This window comes from Python bivittatus, unplaced genomic scaffold, assembly GCF_059951505.1.
Source record: "Python bivittatus isolate LINGU-HERP-01145 unplaced genomic scaffold, Pbiv_v1 ctg000340_np1212, whole genome shotgun sequence".
In the NCBI taxonomy this organism is placed as follows: domain Eukaryota; kingdom Metazoa; phylum Chordata; class Lepidosauria; order Squamata; family Pythonidae; genus Python; species Python bivittatus.
Window position 1 is genome coordinate 19,613,374 of NW_028277056.1, and position 18,664 is coordinate 19,632,037.

Consider the following 18,664-nt stretch of genomic DNA (forward strand, 5'->3'; position numbering starts at 1 on the left):
CTGATTCCACCTCAGACAGCTGCTTTTAAAGAACAAATTCCACTAAATAGTATCAAGTTATGCCATGCTAGTTGGATAATTGCTTTCTAGTTGAATAATTAAAAATCCCTTTAATGTTTTAAGAGTTGTGTCCTCAGTTACTAATAGTTGCATAATACTTGTAGAATTAAAAAACAACACTTTTAGCAGGATTTCTTTCCCCATTATAAACATTGCCCATTATCAGTAAGAGCCAATAGAAAAATGCACAAATGAAAAAGCTAAAAATAAAGATTCTCTCAATTTGAGCTTGACTCCTGATGACCACATCAGCGTGTCACGTAGTTTCCTTGACAGCAATATGAAAATGATTTGCCATTGCCTTTTCTGATTTTTTTTGACCGACAGCCCTGGAATTTTCTGGTGGTCTCTCATCCAATTTCTAACCAGGACTGACACTGCTTAATTTTATTTTTTTTGATCAGGCAAGACATAACCCCCCCATGCCCTCCATATATGTTAAAACACAAATATATTTTCACTACAACACATACAGAACTATAATAGCAGTCTATTTATCCTTGGCTCTATATATTTTCTATTTATTTAAGATTATTCTATGTTGTAACTTTAATTGATTTTAACCGTTTTGTAAATCGTCCAGAGTCGGTTCAACGAGATGGGCGGTGACAAATTTGATATATAAACAAACAAACTCAGCCAACATGATGTGTCGGCTAGGGGTGGGAGGAATCTGGAGGGCAGAAAATTGGAGAAGAGTACTGTAAATCAGTATTTACTCGCTATTCTTTGACATGTTTCTTACTTTCTTTTTTTGCCTCTACTGCCAGATTTCCAGCCATGCCTTCCCCGCTCAAACGCTTTCCCAAATTCCACCCTTCCCTCTTCAAACTGGCAAACGGGACGCTGCAATAACTGCGGGCTGCTAAGTATAGAGGGAGCTTCGTTAGAAGATCCTGCGCATGCTCAGATATTTTCTTCCCCCTGAACGGAGCGTTCTTGTTTCTTAGCAACCTGAAGTGATGCATTGTGGGCTTGAGAGTTTAGGCCCTATACTTGGGAACAACGAGGGCCCCCTGCGGCCCCGTCGTCGCTTTTCTTTTCCGAGGTGTAGCCGCCTTGCTTGGGAAGGGCCAGACGAAGAAACCGCGTTAATGGGAGGAAAGCTAAGGTTATCTGGGAGACAGCAGGACACGGAAAAATTCCAAGTGTCCTGGCAGTGGCTATTACCGTGTCGTTTTAGGAAAGCATTTCAGCCAATTAACAACCCCCTTTTTCTCCGTTTTTTACAGATTCTGATCGTTTCAATCATTGCTGGCGGTTCTCGACCTTGGAACGACTCACCCAGGTGAGCATTAAATCAAAACTCCTCAGTCTGCTGCTTGACAGAAGTAAACGAATGGAGAACCACTGGAGGCATCTAGGTTTGTGGTTTCAGTCAGGGAAGGACTTTTATTATTATTGGTATTATTGTTTATTAAACTTGTATGCTGTCCAACTTCCGATGACTCTGGACAGCTCACAACAATCAAAACAAAGGAATCACAATAAAGGCAATAAAAGGTAAAAGACTGCAAGAACTTTAAAGGACTCTTCCTTCCTAAAATCCATATTTCTAAATATAGTCAAAGGAATCACATCTGGGATGAAGTACTGCTTCCTGGGAATTGGATACTGGCCTGATATGAATTTGGGAAGAGAAGTGGCCAGAAGGGTCTTTTAAAAAGCTGGCCTCAGAATGCACAGAACTGTTCTCTAGACTTGCCCTGGTTATCTCTAAACAGGGTTGTTGCCACATGTTTTGCGTGAAAATCCCTTTGAAGATGGTCTGGCTGCCGCATTAGTTTGGAGGCTACATAGTCTGATTCTGCACCAGTAGTACTGGCTGCCGATATCCAATCCTAATTGAAAGGGCTAGCCTGAACCTATAAACCTTGGGAATACTTCAATTGGAGGAACACAGTCACCCATACAATTTGGTCTCAAGCCCCTGCCAGAAAAATCAGCTTGATTTGTATTTGGGGTTAGTATCCAGGCATCCTGGTGCACTGCTTCCATTTCAGTGCTGTTGTTAATGTGAGACTGTAATTAGCTAAGATCAAATTCTTAATTTTTTAGATAAGCTTCTGATATTACTAATAAGGCAATGATATAACAGCTCTGCCTCCTGAGAAGCATGTGCAAATATTAATAGAATGAATTATACTTTTCCAGAATTACTGGGTTAGAAGTGTGTCCTTGATCATTTAAGACACAAACTAAACTTCAGTCCTCTAACACTAAGTTTGGAATAAGTTCTTTTGAATTCAATAGACTAGTCCTCAATTTTATTGTATGATTACTATCTTGTACTTGTTTTTTAAGAGTAAGTCCCATTATGTCAGTGGGACTTCTTAGTGAATAAACATAAAGCTGCATTCTCTTACCATTTACTGTTTTGCTGCTGGATCATACTGGGACCTGGGCTCTCAGTGTCTTGGCTCCTTTGATTCTTTCACATGCACTGTGGAATAGATGCTTAGAACTGCCCTTGTTGATAATTTGCTTTGAGATGAGGAAGGACTGAGAAAGGGAAAGGCTTGAGAACAGCAGTTGATATGCAGCCTTCTGTTGTAATCTTATAATTTTAGACTGGATCATTCCTGCAATGATAGTGTTTTCTGGCATAAGTATGTATTTTTAATGATTTTTTAAGTTTATGATGGATTTACAAGTAGATTTACAGAATCATTGCATTGGTCTGATAGGTATTTACTGACTACTAAAATTCAAAGCCAATATTTTGACACATTTAATGTTTCATAGGTTAAAATGATGAAAAACGTCCACCTGGCACCCGAAACAGATGAGGATGATCTTTATTCTGGTTACAATGATTATAACCCTACTTTTGATACAGAGGTAAAATATAGCACATATTTACCAATTGTACTATTCTTTTGCAGAGTAATATTATCCAAGCACAGAAAAAGAGTAAAAGATCACTAAACAGAGTAAATTAAAGGCAGGGATGAGATGAAAAGAAACACATTTTTTGAGATTTTTTTCCCCATCTTTACTATTTTTATAAATAACTCAAGGCAGCGAATATACCTAATCTTCCTTCTTCCTCCTATTTTCCCCACAACAACAACCCCATGAGGTGAGGTGGGCTGAGAGAGAGTGTGGCCCAAAGTCACCAGCCGGCTTTCATGCCTAAGGAAGGACTAGAACTCATAATCTCCTGCTTTCTAGCCTGGTGCCTTTACTACTAGACCAAATTGGCTTACACAAGCCAATATATAGTAAATTTGGTGAAATAGATTGATTTTCAAATTGGTATTAGGATACCATAGATGAGTTTTATTGTGCTAAGGAATAGTATCTGGCAAGTATCTGTCATTTGCATAGAAACAGAAATATGTATAGAATAATTTCAAGTCCACTTAATGCATTTTAATGTAAGTGTCCAAATGTAAGATAAATACATTTATACACTAATGAATACAATTTTAAAAAGAAAAATGCTGACTTTATTATTTAACTATCATAAAGTTGACATTCATAGTTTTGTGTGTGTTTCTAGGATTTAGAGAATGATCCAGCTTTTCAACAGGCTGTGAAAACTAGCCATGGTAGAAGACCTCCAGTAAGTTAAAAATTACAATGCATCTGTGTAAGCATTTACAAAACCTCTGGAGAGCCATATTACTTTTATAACATTTTTAGCCCAGCTCCACGCGTTTGTTTAGAATACTTGTTTATGGTAAAGAGCAGTCCTTCCTTACTTTACACCTAAAAGAATAATGCATATGATGTTAGTCTTTTGTTGTAGCTGTTTGCTTCTACTTTTTAAAAATCTTCTGCCAAGGAGATTACTTTTTTTCACATGTATGTGAACACATACCTACACAAATGTAGATATAGGTGTATGTCAATACTGTAACTCACAGTATGCCAGAGTATCATGTTCTGATAATTATTCTGGTATTTCAGAGTACATGTAAAGTGAGTATATTTTGATGAATTAATGTATGCAATAATTAGCCAGTTAGATGTATTCAGCACAAAATCATACAAGAGCAGTAAAAACTTACCTTGATAATGACAGATAAAGGGCTACTTGTCCCTATCACTTCTGTTCACATAGCCAGGCACTGGCAATATTAAGTAATTAATCACCACCCAGCGTCACTTGTTTCAGATGGGTGGCCGTATAAATTGAATGAATAAATAACATCACATATCTGGATCCCTAAGTTCTAGAACAGAATTTTTAAAATATATTACTAGCAGATCACTTAATTGGAGATTCTGGAGATCAAATCTCCAAAATAGTTTAATACCTACAAAGCATGTACATCACTTTGCATTATTAATGCTGATAGCTGTCAAAATGTTTATTTATTCATTTTAATAGATTTATATGACTGCCCATCTTGCAAGCACAATTCTGGTGACTAACAGTTGAACGTACAGTACAAATATTATAACAATAAGCAACAATAATAACTCAAAGCAAAGAAACATAATATGGCAACTGAGAAAACGAATCAACCAACCCATCATGGACTCAATCTATTTCCCGACCCCCATGCCCAGGAAAACAGCCAGGTCTTGAGGGCTTTTGTACTTACAAGTAGTTCTCCATTGCCTACCTGTAGAATAATGAAAACATAGGGAGATTTTATTCTTGTCATTTGGATAACAAACTCTCATCAAAAGTTTGTGCCAAAAATGCAAAACAGCAAAGTCAAGACTTCTTTGAATCAAACTTGGTAACTTCAAGTCCTGGTTTGCCATTGCCTTATGGGATGTTTTTCAACTTCTATGTCTACATTATACTCTTCAAAGATGATACTAAAACAGTATTTTATATAGATCATTATATAATTTCATTTTAATTGCCTGTAGTAATTATATTTAAACTATTGCATGCTAGTTCTTGATGCTTAATTAACACTTAATTCTGTTTTTAAAAGCTTACAGCCAAGGTTCCAGGTACATCAGGTGCACGGACTTTAGCTACAGGGTATGTGGTAAGTTGTTATTATCTGCTTATTTTTATCCTGCTCTTCTTTCTTTGCTTCTGCATTTTCTCCAACAAGATATACTAAGTGCAAAGTTCCTGATCCCAGTCAGCCTGTGAAATAATGTAAGTCTCATATTTTGCAGTAGTTATGACGATACTGTCTGGGAATTCTGGACGTTGCAACCCAGTAAATCTATGTTCACCAGGTTGGGGGAAACTGTTGTATGCCATAAATAAAGGGAGCTGGAAAATTGAATCAAAATTGAGAAAGAGAAAAGATCAGGAGCAGAACTGATTTTGTTGCAAGAAATGGAAGGCAGTAATTTAAACAGTTTTCTGTGACAATGGCTTATGGATATTTGAAATGAACTGAGCAAGAGCAGGAGCAACTCTTATATAAGGGCAGATGCTATTCTACTTTCTGGCACCAGTTTTAATTTTTATAAATATTTCAGTATATTTAAACATGAATAACAATTAGGGGACTAGAATGGTGCCTCCTTACACCACACTTTATAAATCTGAATTTTGAAGTGAGAATTTCATACCATAGATATAATAAAAATTTAGGACTCTTCCATTGGTATTTGAGTAGTGTCTCCTTCTGCGCTACTAGAATAGTGATTTTTGTGCTCCAGACCTGCTGTTCCCCTAGAAATAGAACTTGCAGTGATGATTTATCAAAATATTTTCTTGCATCATGATAGTCAAAGACAACATTATCTTCATCAATGGGCAGACCAATGACAGCAGCTATACAGGTAATACTGTTATAATTATTGCTAAAATTAATTCATAGTCAGCAGCCAGTGAGTCTAAGACTATACAGGTCATAATAGTGAAGAGCTGGTTTTAAATTTAAGGAATGAAAAACATAAGTGGAAAATGAGGATACCATTAAGTACTCAATTTTAGCATTTAATAACAATTTCTTACTTAAAAGGTATATTACCATTTGTAGCAGCAAATTTGAAAAATAATTTTTTCCTTAAATATGGTTTATGAAACTTTGTAATACTACTGTAAATGTACAATAATGGGATAAGTGAATTTTATCTGGATAGCCTCTTTGAATAAAGCTAACAATTTCATTGGGATTAGTGTTGGACAAGAAATTCATATACAACTAATTTTTTAAAATCTATATATTACTATTGAAATTCTCAAACACTGCAGTATTGCAACCCACTGGGGCTTTGCAGGTAAAGCAAACATGCTGCCAAAATTTGCTTTGTCTGGGAAAGCCTGCAGTGAACTTGTGCAAACACAGTGGGGTGCACAGGCCAGAGTGAATTTTGACAGTATTCCCACTTTACTTGTGCAAGTTTTCTGATTTTTAAAAATGGTGCCCCCCCCCAAGTTGCTTATGTCCCCCATCCCCAGAGGGCTTCAGCTCAGAGTTTGAGAAGCTAGCCTTATAAGATGCTTTCACTTAGGTTATAATCAATGCACACACCTATCAAACATAGTATCGCATTCTAAAAAGCTCAATAGTACATTAAGTGGCAGTAAGCTTATTTGTTTCCATCCCAAGTACTATTGAACTTAATGAGGCATAATTCTGAGTAGATAAGTAATAGCACTGCTCATTCTATTCTTATCTAAGTACAGGTATTATTTTTTTTAAAAAAAGGAAATGTCTAACTTCTCTTGATTTGGAACACTTCAATATCTACATGGAGAAGTCTGTAGATAGGACATTTTTCATCCCCTTTCAAATATAAAGGCTGATGTAGATGTAACGTTCCTTATGGTCATGCTCGTGACCTACTATGTGATAATAATTGCTTATTGTTCATTCTCTGGGGGGAAAACAGAGCTAATTAATATAGTTTGTGTAGTGTACAGTTTAAATTTGATCCACATCAAATATCATGATAAATATTTGTGGGTTTTTTATGGAGTCCTTGGGGTTCTCTGAGCTTGGTTATTTTCTTGCAAACATTTTTTTATGTTACAGAGAATATTATATGGCTACCCTGACTACAGTTTAAATGACTATATTTTACAGACTCTAGAAAATAATACAGTTCAGGTTTATGTATTGGTCACATTCTGTCACTTAATAAGAGCATTGTAATCTGTGCAAGAACCTGCTTCCTCATGATTTTCATCACTGATGTGCCTTCATTTGTTCGTTAAGGATGGTGTTACCCGACCTATGACAGCAGTGCAGGCAGCAGGTTACACCAAAGCAGCTTCAAGAGGTATATTTTTGATGTGATCAACTATGGTGTCCTTCTAGAGCATCTGGCAAGGTTGTCTGTTGAGGATATTATTTGGAAGCAGTTCTAGTCCTTCCAGTGATGCTAAATAACAGCTAATTGACACTCGGGCTATTGATGTATGGTGTCCCACAGAGTGCCCTCATGGTTTTAATATCTAGATATAACTGGTGGGGGAAATTATCCAGAGATTTGGATCTCTAAAGTGAGATCAGCATGCTAATAACATCCAGCTATACTGCTCCCTGTTATCCAACTCTAGAGAAGCAATTAATACCTTTGAATGTTGCATAAGTTCAGTTATGGGCTAGGTGGAGAATAAGGTGAAATTAAAACCAGAGAAGATAGAGGTGCTCTTGATCATAAGAAAATGGACTTGAGGACTGAAGTTTATGATGGGGTTGTATTCCACCTGAAAGAGTAGACTTGCAGTTTGGGGGTGTTCCTTAATCCTCAGTTGTCACTCAATTCTAGGAGGCAGCTATGACAAGGAATACATACAGTATATACATTTATGGCAGCACACCAGCTGCAACTCTTCTTGATTTGGCAATAGTTATCCACAGTTTGGTTATATCCTGTTTTGACTACTAGAAATGCAGTATATTTGGAATTGTCCTTGAAAAATGTTTAGAAGTTGCAGCTGGTGCAAAATTCAGCAACTAGACTCTATAAGATACAGAGATTACATGCTGTTTGTACTAAAAGACCTGCACTGCTTTCTACCTGCTTACTGGGCACAATATAAAGTGTCATGTTATCCTTTAGAGATTTAAACAACTTGCTTACGACCTCACTATTTAAGGGGCCATTTATCCTGTTATGAACCTATCTGGGCTTTAAAATCTGAAGAAGAGGTTCACTTACGTGCCATGTGAGAGAGTGCTTTTTCTTGCATTTCTTCCAGATTATGAAATATTCTTCCTCAGGAATTGTGCTTGGCTACCATTCATGGTGTTTAAAAAATCTGTAAAGACACGTCTCATTTATCAGGCTTTTGACTGTTAATCTGTTTTAGTATTAATTTTAATTTATGTTTTACCTTTTAGGGTTGTACTTATTTTTAATTTTGTGAGCTGCCCTAAGTATTACTTGAGTAGAAGGAGAGGTTATACATCAAATAAAGATACATTTTAAAAATTGTTAAAAAAATAATAAATACATTAGGCTTCAATAGGGAAGCATATTGGTAGAGTTCTCAGTAATATTTATTAATTTGTAGGTTCTGCATTTGATCCTCTCGGCCAGGCAAGAGGTCCAGCTCCTCCTCTGGAAACAAAAAATGAAGATAGGTTTGTAGACAGTTTTGTTACAGTTACTTTGTCATATCTTTTTGGAAAAAAATCAATAGTGTTTCTTCAAGAATACATCATTCCTTCTGAAGAAACAAAACAGAATTTGATTGGAAGAAGCCGGATCTTTCCATGCTGTATGGAATTTTCCATACTGTTATAATATGATTTTATTATAATAAAATCAGTGATTGTTTATTTGTTTGTTTTAATAGAGTGCCATAATACAAAGAGTGATATTTGTACTGTAGACTCATTGCTGTGGGAAAATGTTTCGGTGTCACACAATGCCATCCTCAAGTACTTTCCTAGGACTTGGATAAACATGATTCATTATTAATTTCAGTGTTTTAATTTTTGAAAGTATGCCAATGGCTATATCAGTTATGTTTAGTTACATATGCTAACATAAATCCATTCCAGTAGAGTTGATATCAGCTTACAGGTTTAAATCCTTCTACTGCATTGCAGTAGGTAAGCAGTTGGAGTAGGGGTTGGGGATTGGGGGCAGATTGTCCATTCTTAACTATGGAAATTCACTGCATGACTTTGGGCTGGTCATTTCTTTTCAGCCCAGGCTGGCTGCTATAGGCATAAAATTAAGAGATATTGCCATGGAAGCCAATTTGAGCTGTTGGAGGAAAAGCAGGATATAAATCAAATAAATAAATTACCCTGTCCTTTTTATGTCTAGCGTCTGTCTGCCAATTAAACAGCCATTGGTGGCAAGTCAGATTGTTCCTACTTCATGCTGCTGTGTGTGCTTTGCAAATTTGCTCTGGATAGTTGGAGCATATTTGGGATAAAATCAAGGGAAACTCTTGTTTTATGGGCTGGTGTCCACTCATGTAATATAGCCCCACTTAAAAATCAGATCAGGATTGACCGTCATGCACAGTAGCATTGGAATCTTTCACTAGCTAAAAATACCATGGCCTCAACAGTTTTTGCTGCAATCTGCAACAAGTTCTTGGGAGGTCTTTCTAGGGATCATATATTTTTGAATTTCTTCTTCAGAAATAGTCCAACCTGAATATTTCATTTGAAAGACAGGGTAGAAATATCTGTATAAATTAAATCTATATAAAAGCAAGGGTAGCCAAAGCATGTGTAATGTGGTATACATAATACGTGTACCAAAATGTGTGCTCACCACCCAGAGTCACTTGGATTGAGATGGGCAGCTACAGAAATTGGATGGATGGATGGATGGATGGATGGATGGATGGATGGATGGATGGATGGGCAGTGTTGCTTTTTTGCCTTGGTGTTTGTGATGCTGTACAATTCTACTCTTTCCTTATTTCAGTCCAGAAGGAAAGATTAAACAGTTAGAAAAAAAAGTGAATGAGTTGGTTGAAGAAAGCTGCATTGCTCACAGCTGTGGAGATTTAAAATTGGTAAGACATAGTCTTTAATTATGATTTCATCTTGAGATACAGAGCTGCACTCTTGCTTTTATAGTTTTCAAATTGCCAGTTTGTTTTTTGTGAAGAATGAAGCATCTGAGATAGCCGTCCAAAAATCTTAGCTGGGTAAAATTCAGCACATATCTCATCGCATCTAGATATGCCTGCTATATGAATACATCTATTATGTCACAGTTTAAGAACTAATGCAAAACTACCTTGATTAACTAATTGATTCATGTGGCAAGTATGCTTATATACAATGACTATTTGTGGCCTGTTCATACTTTTGCTTCTGGCCACCAACGTGTTTGTCTCAGCCCTCTTATAAAAAATGATGAAATGTTTCTGTTTCTGAGGAGTGCCGAAGAGAGTATACAATCTAGATCAGTGTTTCTCAACCTTGGTAACTTTAAGATGTGTGGACTTGAATTCTGGGAGTTGAAGTCCACACATCTTAAAGTTACCAAGGTTGAGAAACACTGATCTAGAGTATGTGTATCCTGCAATTATATAAGTTTGGGGTTTTTAGAATATGGTTTTGGCTGGGAATTCAGCTTCCTCAGTGTTCATTTAAAAAAAAAAAGCCTTTTATCTGCAATACGTGAGATTCCAAAGATGAAAGGCATTATGCTGTTTCATCATACAAAATGCCAAACACCATTATAAGACTGTGCATCTTATGCTGTGGGGGACATCAATTTTTGTGGGAAGGACAGTGGAGGGGATTTGCTACATCTGTTCTTACCAACAAGAATATAGGAACTAGTTTCTGATTTTTTTTCTCCTTCCAAGCTAAAATAACTGTTCATTCCTTTCTTTGTATATGCAGTTTTTTTAGATTTCATATTGGCATTCAGAAATAGAATTTGTAAGCTCACTTTCTATCAAAGAACATTAAAGACAGCTATAAAGTGCAATGAGGGATGCACCCCCTACTTGAGTATCCTTATGACTTGAATATCTCTGTTGCTGTTGCATCCTGTTAGTAGTTGTATGTGCAGTTATAGAAATGGGTTTGTGTGAATATATATGAAAATAGTGTTTTATGCAGCATTGTCTAAGGAAGAGCAGGAGGCACTAATGAAATATAAATTATTTTCTTTAAGGCTCTAGAAAAGGCAAAAGATGCTGGAAGAAAAGAAAGAGCCTTAGTAAGGCAACGAGAACAGACAATGTCTCCTGCTAATATTAACCTTGATCTTACTTATACTGTAAGTAGCAATGGATCAGGAAATCTAACCATAAAAACAGAGTCAAACCTTGTAATTACATTAAAATGCATATTCAGAATCTTAAGAATGGGGTCAATCATACATGAATGATGACAGATGAATATTTGAATGTATGTATTAAACTGCATGTATTGTAATTATATTTAACTGAATGACAGCATTTGTGTTTGAATTTAAAGATCTCTACAACATAAAGCTGATGGTCTCAAAATTACCCTAGAAGTGTAAATTTTCACTTGTTAATATTGATAGTAGCCATATTTTATTTTATTTGTTTATTCATTTAAAAGATTTATATGCCCACCCATCTTATACAATATAACTCTGGATGACTAACAACACCAACATAAATAAATAAAACAAGAACCCCACAGAATTAAAACCATCACACACAACCCTAATTTAGGGATTCACTGTACTATATTAACTAGAATTAAAGCCCACAGCTGCTTAACAGTGATATACATTTGAACATTTGTGACCCAGATTAATGATTTCTGAGTAATTTATATATTTTAGGTAAATTTTACCCTTTTTTCCTTTGAAATGTAGCTATTGTGTGAATGTCAAGCGTATTTTCTCCATATTTGGCACAGCATCTTGAAAATATATTCTTGAATCTATTAGAACTACTAAGTGCTTTTTAAAAAATGAATATGCTAATAGATTTTATGTATATTTCTGTTTATAATACAGCACAGAATATTTAGTAGTATTTTTCACTTTTTCTATAATAATAATACTTTAGTAATATTTTCAACAGCATGGATTTATTTATTTATTTATTAATTTATATGCTACCCGATTCCCAATATAATAGAAGTAATGACATCCAAATATTGGGAAAGGAACGAAAGAATTCTCGTCTGTACCTTCAAATGTAGCCCTATATGTTAAAAACATCTGGATACCATATTCTACACCCTGCAGTAGGGATGTGCACTGCTTCATATCTAAAGCTGGAATGGGTGAGGACATGTACATCATGTCTGTCAGCATCTCCTTGACTCAGCTATACCTGAGTAGGCGTACATGGTAGCTGTGCATTTCAGGAAGATAGTGTTTGGGTGAAGGAAATGTTAACAACACAGCCAGACCTGCTTTGAAGCACCTTATTAATAAAAAGACCAGGTGGGTAGGGAGTCTGGCAGATAATGAGGAGGATGTTTGTGGGTAATTAATTCATTCTAAATTTCAAAAGAAGTTGACATGCTAAGCCCTATTCACTAGCATCACCCTTATTTCTAAAAATGCCCTTGGATCCCAAATTGGTTTTCTTAGAAAATACAAATGATGGGGCAACTGAATACTTTACTTGAAAATATACCCATTTGCCTTAAAAAAAAGAGCAAAGTTAAGGTGGACAGTAGGAAATGTTCTTGGAAGAGACTGCTTTGTAATCAATTATTTAGGGTAGGCTGGGACATCTTTTAAAAATCCTGGAAAAAGGCAATGACAAATCTTTTCCTGTTGTTGCCGTGAAGCTACCAGAGTCAGGCTTGACTTCATAATCACCTCTACCTTTTAATCAGTTATGTCCCCAGAATAGCCATTGTGTGAATGGGCAAGCCCTCATGCACAGCAGTCATGTTGCACAAGCATTCATAAGGGGTTCTTGAAATTCCAAATATGCCCATGAGTTGAAAGGGCTCCTGGCTTAGAGGTAAAAGACCACATCTCTGAAGCCTTTCCTTGAGGAACAGGGTACCTCACACCAGCTTTTCAATATGTCCTACTAATAGCTGTTCTGTTCTCTCCCCTAATGTTGCTGCTATACTATTGACTGCTACAACTTTGTGATGAAGACATTTAAAACTCTTGCTTCTGGAGGGCAGTAGAAATGTTCTCACTTCTTTTCTTTTAGGTGCTCTTCAATTTGGCTAGCCAGTACTCTGCTAATGAAATGTATGCAGAAGCATTGAATACATATCAGGTCATCGTGAAAAACAAAATGTTCGTCAATGGAGGTAGTTTACCTTTACAAAACCAAACTGTGCTAAGTAGTTATCCTAGGAAATGGGAACTCTTCATCATAGTCTCTGTTCATTGATACCAGCAAAATGTGGGTATTGGTGCTATTTTACAAGGCCAGTGTGATATTTTTCTTCTGTCAGATATGCTCATCTGACATAATAACTTATTTGTGAACTATTTAGGAAAAGGGATTGTCAGGTATGCTTATCCATTCAGTAATATCTTTGAGCTTTAATAAATTCCTCTAACTCAGTAATAGTTGAATTCTGCAGCAATATTTTGATCATCTGTATTTTGCAGCTCAGATATCATAACTCCAATAATCTGTCTCCTTTTAAAAATAATGCATTAAACTCATCTGCATTCAGTCACTGATTGTATTCTTAAGTGTGTGTTCTGACAACTTTACCCACTAGGTTAGAGGCTGCAGAAAAAGGTGTAAGCTATTCTCCCAACTAAAACTTGGCATCTGTTCCAGTATAATCCCCAACTGATGTAAGAACTGAGGTTTTGTCTTGAGCCCCACTTTTTCAGGTCTGTGAGAAGTAAATTATGACAAGCAGTTGCAAGGCAGACCCAATAAAGCTGGTGTTCTGCTGTTTAAATGTTTTTTTAAGCAAAATGTCTATATTTCCAGTCTTTTTTCTAGAATCAGTTTGACTGAAGTGGAATAGAAGTTACAGTTTGTAAATAAATAAACTTGCAGGAAAACGCAAGCCAAATTCAAGTAAAGAAGTTTGCTGTGTATATAGGTACGCAACTGGAAAATGAAGGTGTCAGACATTCCATTTCTTTTTTGCCCAAAATAGCTCTTTTTTTAAAATTTTCCTCTTCTCCAGACTTTTCCATACCAAGTATATATGTTTTATATATAGATATAGCCCAAGTGAAATTATGTGAAATTACTGGGATGTGAGCTACATCTTAATCTCTATTATTTTATAGGTATGCTGAAGGTGAACATGGCAAATATTTATTTGAAACAAAGGAACTATTCAAAAGCCATCAAGTTCTATCGGATGGCTCTAGATCAGATTGCAAGTGTCCACAAGGAGATGAGGTGAATTCCAACAAGATTTGACCATTTGTTGTTTATTGTAACTTCCTATGTAAGGAGGCCTGTTAGTCTTGTTCATATGCTGTCTACTGAGATTACTTGTGACCTTTTGTTGATTTCATTGCTGTATTATCTTGAGGGCAAAGTAGACATGACAAAAGGAAGCATTTTGGTTATCTGCCTTGTTCATATAAAGTGGAATCCTCAAGCAAAAGAACATGTAGAAATAAGGTGGAAAACAATTCAGTGTCCTTACAATTGTGTGCCTTTTACAGATAAGTCTTCCTTTTTAGAGTTGTTGGTGGTTGATTCCTGAATCTCTTTCAGTCTGGATTTAGGTCTGGTTTTAATTTTATGGGTTAATCAAAATGCTGAAAATGATCTTGAGATCATTAAATCATGCCAGGGAGACATTCCTCAGGGACTTCAACTGACTGGGTACATTCATACTCAGGCCACAACAAACAATCCATACTTCCAGAAACCTTAAATGACTGTGCCTTAGAACAATTAATCTAACTCGGTGAGGCAAATCTGGTTTTAATATTAAGTGCTGATGGTTTGTTTTGTAGAAAGATGGGCATGATAAAGGACAAAAAAGGCAGGGACCGAACAGAAGCAGAAGAGATTAAGAGGTGGCAAGAATACACAGAAGAAGTATACAAGAAAGATCTTAATGTCCCTGATGTCCACGCTGGTGTGGTCACTGACCTTGAGCTGGACATGCTAGTGAGCGAAGTCAAGTGTGCCTTAGGAAGCATTACTAACAACAAAGCTAGAGGAGATGACAGTATTCCATCTGACCTATTTAAAATACTAAAATATGATGCTGTTAAAGTGGTGCACTCAATATGCCAACAAGTTTGGAAAACACAACAGTGGCCACGTTCCAATTCCACAGAAGGGCAATGCCAAAGAATGCTCAGACTATCACACAATTGTACTCATTTCACATGCTAGCAAGGTTATGCTCAAAATCCTACAAGCTAGGTTTCAGCAGTATGTGAACCAAGAACTACCAGATGTACAAGCTGGGTTTCGAAGAGGCAGAGGAACTAGAGATCAAATTGCCAACATTCTCTGGATCATGGAGAAAGCACGAGAGCTCCAGAAAAACATCTACTTCTGCTTCGTTGACTATGCAAAAGCCTTCAATTGTGTGGATCACAATTGGCAAATTCTTAAAGAGATGGAGGTACCAGACCACCTTACCTGTCTCCTGAGAGATCTGTACGTGGGCCAAGAAGCAACAGTTAGAACCGGTCATGGAACAACCGATTGGTTCAAAATAGGGAAAGGAGTATGACAAGGCTATATACTGTCACCCTGCTTATTTAACTTATATGCAGAGTACATCATGAGAAATGCCGGGCTGGAAGAATCACAAGCCAGAATTAAGATTGCAGGGAGAAATATCAACAACTTCAGAGATACAGACAATACCACCCTAATGACAGAAAGTGAAGAAGAACTAAAGAGCCTCTTGATGAGGGTGAAAGAGGAGAGTGCAAATGCTGGCTTGAAACTCAACATTAAAAAAACTAAGATCATGGCATCTGGACCAATCAATTCCTGGCAAATAGAAGGGGTAGAAATGGAAGCAGTAACAGACTTCATTTATTTGGGCTCCAAGATCACTGCAGATGGAGACTGCAGCCATGAAATTAAAAGATGCTTGCTCCTTGGGAGGAAAGCTATGGCAAACCTAGACAGCATATTAAAAAGCAGAAACATCACCTTGCCAGCAAAGACCCGCATAATCAAAGCTATGGTTTTTCCAGTAGCAATGTATGGCTGTGAGAGCTGGACCATAAGGAAGGCTGAGAGCCGAAGAATTAATGCCTTTGAATTGTGGTGCTGGAGAAGACTCTTAGGAGTCCCTTGGGCTGCTAGAAGGTCAAACCAGTCAATCCTAAAGGAAATCAACCTTGACTGTTCATTGGAAGGATTGATACTGAAGCTCAAGCTCAGAAACTTTGGCCACCTAATGCGAAGAGAGGACTGATGCTGGGAAAGATTGAAGACAAAAGGAAAAGGGGACGGCAGAAGATGAGATGGTTAGATAGCATCACCGAAGCAATGAACATGAAACTGAGCAAACTCCAGGAGGCAGTAAAGGACAGGAAGGCCTGGAGCGATATGGTTCATGGGGTCACGAAGAGTCAGACACGACTTAATGACTGAACAGCAACAAAAGTTGATGGTTAAGCACTGTGGAAGTGATTGGAAACAGTGTCTATAATACTGTTGCATTTCATATGCTTGCAAGTGGAAAATTGCCAGCACTGCTCAAGAGAGTCACATTTGACTGTACAAGAGAAAACTACTAAAAAAAAAAAGAGGAATGGCAAAAAAAAAAAAAGACTGAAAGAAAAACTCAAAAAGGACAAAACTCTCCATAATATCTAGAAGTTATTTAAAACCACAATAATTGAAACTCAACTGGATTTTTTTCCACAATGCAGGGAAGGTTGAACCAAATCTAAAAGTGGCCAGCATACTTTCTAGTTTTGTTCAGGAAGCTGCAGAGATTAAGAAGACTTCCTTCAGGAAATGGAAGATCTGTCCTGATGAAAACAGACAGAAGCACAAATTCTGGCAGAAATTGTTACAAGGAATGAAAAAAAAGAGTTGCTTTTGGAGCATATGACAAAAATATTAGGGAAATAATGAAAACCTCTTTATATTCAAAGCAGAAAACTGCCCAGTGAAGTAGCCGGGCCATTAAATAAAAATGAACCTAAGGGATATTCAAGGAGGATATTAAAGCTTCAGAGAAATGGGATGAATTCTTTGAATCTGTCTTTACTAAAAAAGATGTAAGATAGATACGCAAGCCTGTATTGCCTCTCTTAAAGGAGGGAATCTGAACAAGTAAAGCAAAATGAGGAACAGGGGAAGATTTTAGGACTTATCAAAATACTATGCAATTACAAATCACCAGATCCAGATAATATCCACCAGAGAATTCCTAAAGAATTCAAATATGAAATTTTCAATTTTCTAACAAAAATATGTAACATGTCCCTGAAATTAGCTTTGACCAAAGGACTGAAATAGTCCCATGATAGCTACCCTGTAGAGGTCTGAGAAATTATAGGTCTCTCAGCTTAACATCTTTGGGCAAATTGGTAGAATTATAATGAAAACAAGAATAACTAAACATATAGAAGGGCAAGGCTTGATGAAAGGGAATCAGCATGGATTCTGCAAAAGTAAATTCTGACTCACCAACCATTTAGAATTTACTGAGCATATCAGTGGGCACATGGATGAACATGTCAATGGACTTTCAAAAAGCCTTTGACAAAATTCCTTTCCAAAGGCTCTTGAGTAAATTTAGTGAATGTGGAATATTTATGGATTGTTAATTGATTAAAAACATAAAGCAAAAAGAAAGAATAAATGGTCAGTTTTTTCAGTAGAGGGAAGTAAGAAGTTGAGTCCCTCAAGGATCTCTATGGAGATTACTGCTCTTGAACTTGTTCATAAATGATCTTGACTTAGGGGTGAGTTGGCCATGTTTGCAATTAATACCAAGCTGCTCAGGTCAATAAAAATCAAAGGTCATGGTGAAGAACCCCAGAAGTTTCTTAAAACTAAGTCAGTGGTCAGCCAAGTGGCAAATGAGTTGGGGCAAAACCGCTAATTTCGTAGAAACATTGATGGGAGCCCAAGTTAACTAACCAGGAAAAGGATGTTGGAATTACATGGACAGCTCATTAAAGATGTTGATGCAGGGTGATGCAGCTGAGAAAAAAAGCAGATTTCATGCTAAGGATTCGAAAATAGAATTATCGACATTGTAATGGGCTTACATAAATTTAGGGTATATCTACATCTGGAATATATGTACTTTTCTGGTTGCCACATTTGAAAACATATATAACACTTGGATAACTGACCACCAGGAAATCCTACGGTTTAGAATAGATGAGGAAGTAGAAAAAGCATCTAGGAAGAAAAAAGTGGTAAACCACATGCATATACTTGTCAAGGAAATTACATGGTCATGTTCATGTAATAATCTACCTCTAATTAATATATTGATGATACTAACTCTGTGATCCAACTTCGTGACTGTGAGAGGATAGCGAATGCCCTATAACATTCCTTGGTCTTCAGTATGGTATTGAATGAAGATCTTGTTGATCAGGAGGCAACTTAAATGGAAATTGGTTGAAAGCTATAATGATTTGGCCAATTTTGTCCATAATTGCTTTCTTTCATATGAACTTATCGGTTGTTAGTTACAACTTGGTGTTTAATAAGGGCCTTTTCAGTAGTGAGACCTTATTGTGTCTCCATTTTAAGGGAGATGAGATTATCACCCTTTATTGCTTTGCTTTAGATAGGCAGAAAGACTTCTGTTTTGTTTTTAACTTTTAATGCTTGATTATGTTGATTTATATCAGTTCTTAACTGTAATAAATATTGTTCTCAAATGTTTTTGTATGGTAT

At 36.6% G+C, this 18,664-nt stretch overlaps 1 protein-coding gene across 3 annotated transcripts in view; it reads left to right on the forward strand.

The window, feature by feature from the left end:
* Positions 1–984: 984 nt before the first annotated feature.
* Positions 985–18,664, forward strand: part of IFT88 (intraflagellar transport 88) — a 48,546-nt gene continuing 30,866 nt past the window's right edge. Inside the window, exons 1-12 of one of the 3 annotated variants that reach the window (XM_015888892.3) lie at positions 987–1,171; positions 1,293–1,348; positions 2,806–2,901; positions 3,566–3,628; positions 4,962–5,018; positions 5,719–5,772; positions 7,155–7,218; positions 8,459–8,528; positions 9,838–9,928; positions 11,047–11,151; positions 13,037–13,139; positions 14,092–14,206. In XM_015888892.3, the coding sequence (XP_015744378.1) occupies positions 2,812–2,901; positions 3,566–3,628; positions 4,962–5,018; positions 5,719–5,772; positions 7,155–7,218; positions 8,459–8,528; positions 9,838–9,928; positions 11,047–11,151; positions 13,037–13,139; positions 14,092–14,206 (812 nt within the window). In that variant the 5' untranslated portion in view covers positions 987–1,171; positions 1,293–1,348; positions 2,806–2,811. Of the gene's footprint in view, positions 1,172–1,292; positions 1,349–2,805; positions 2,902–3,565; positions 3,629–4,961; positions 5,019–5,718; positions 5,773–7,154; positions 7,219–8,458; positions 8,529–9,837; positions 9,929–11,046; positions 11,152–13,036; positions 13,140–14,091; positions 14,207–18,664 lie in introns of those variants that run through there. The other 2 variants (XM_025169666.2, XM_088140668.1) reach the window with 2 other exon arrangements.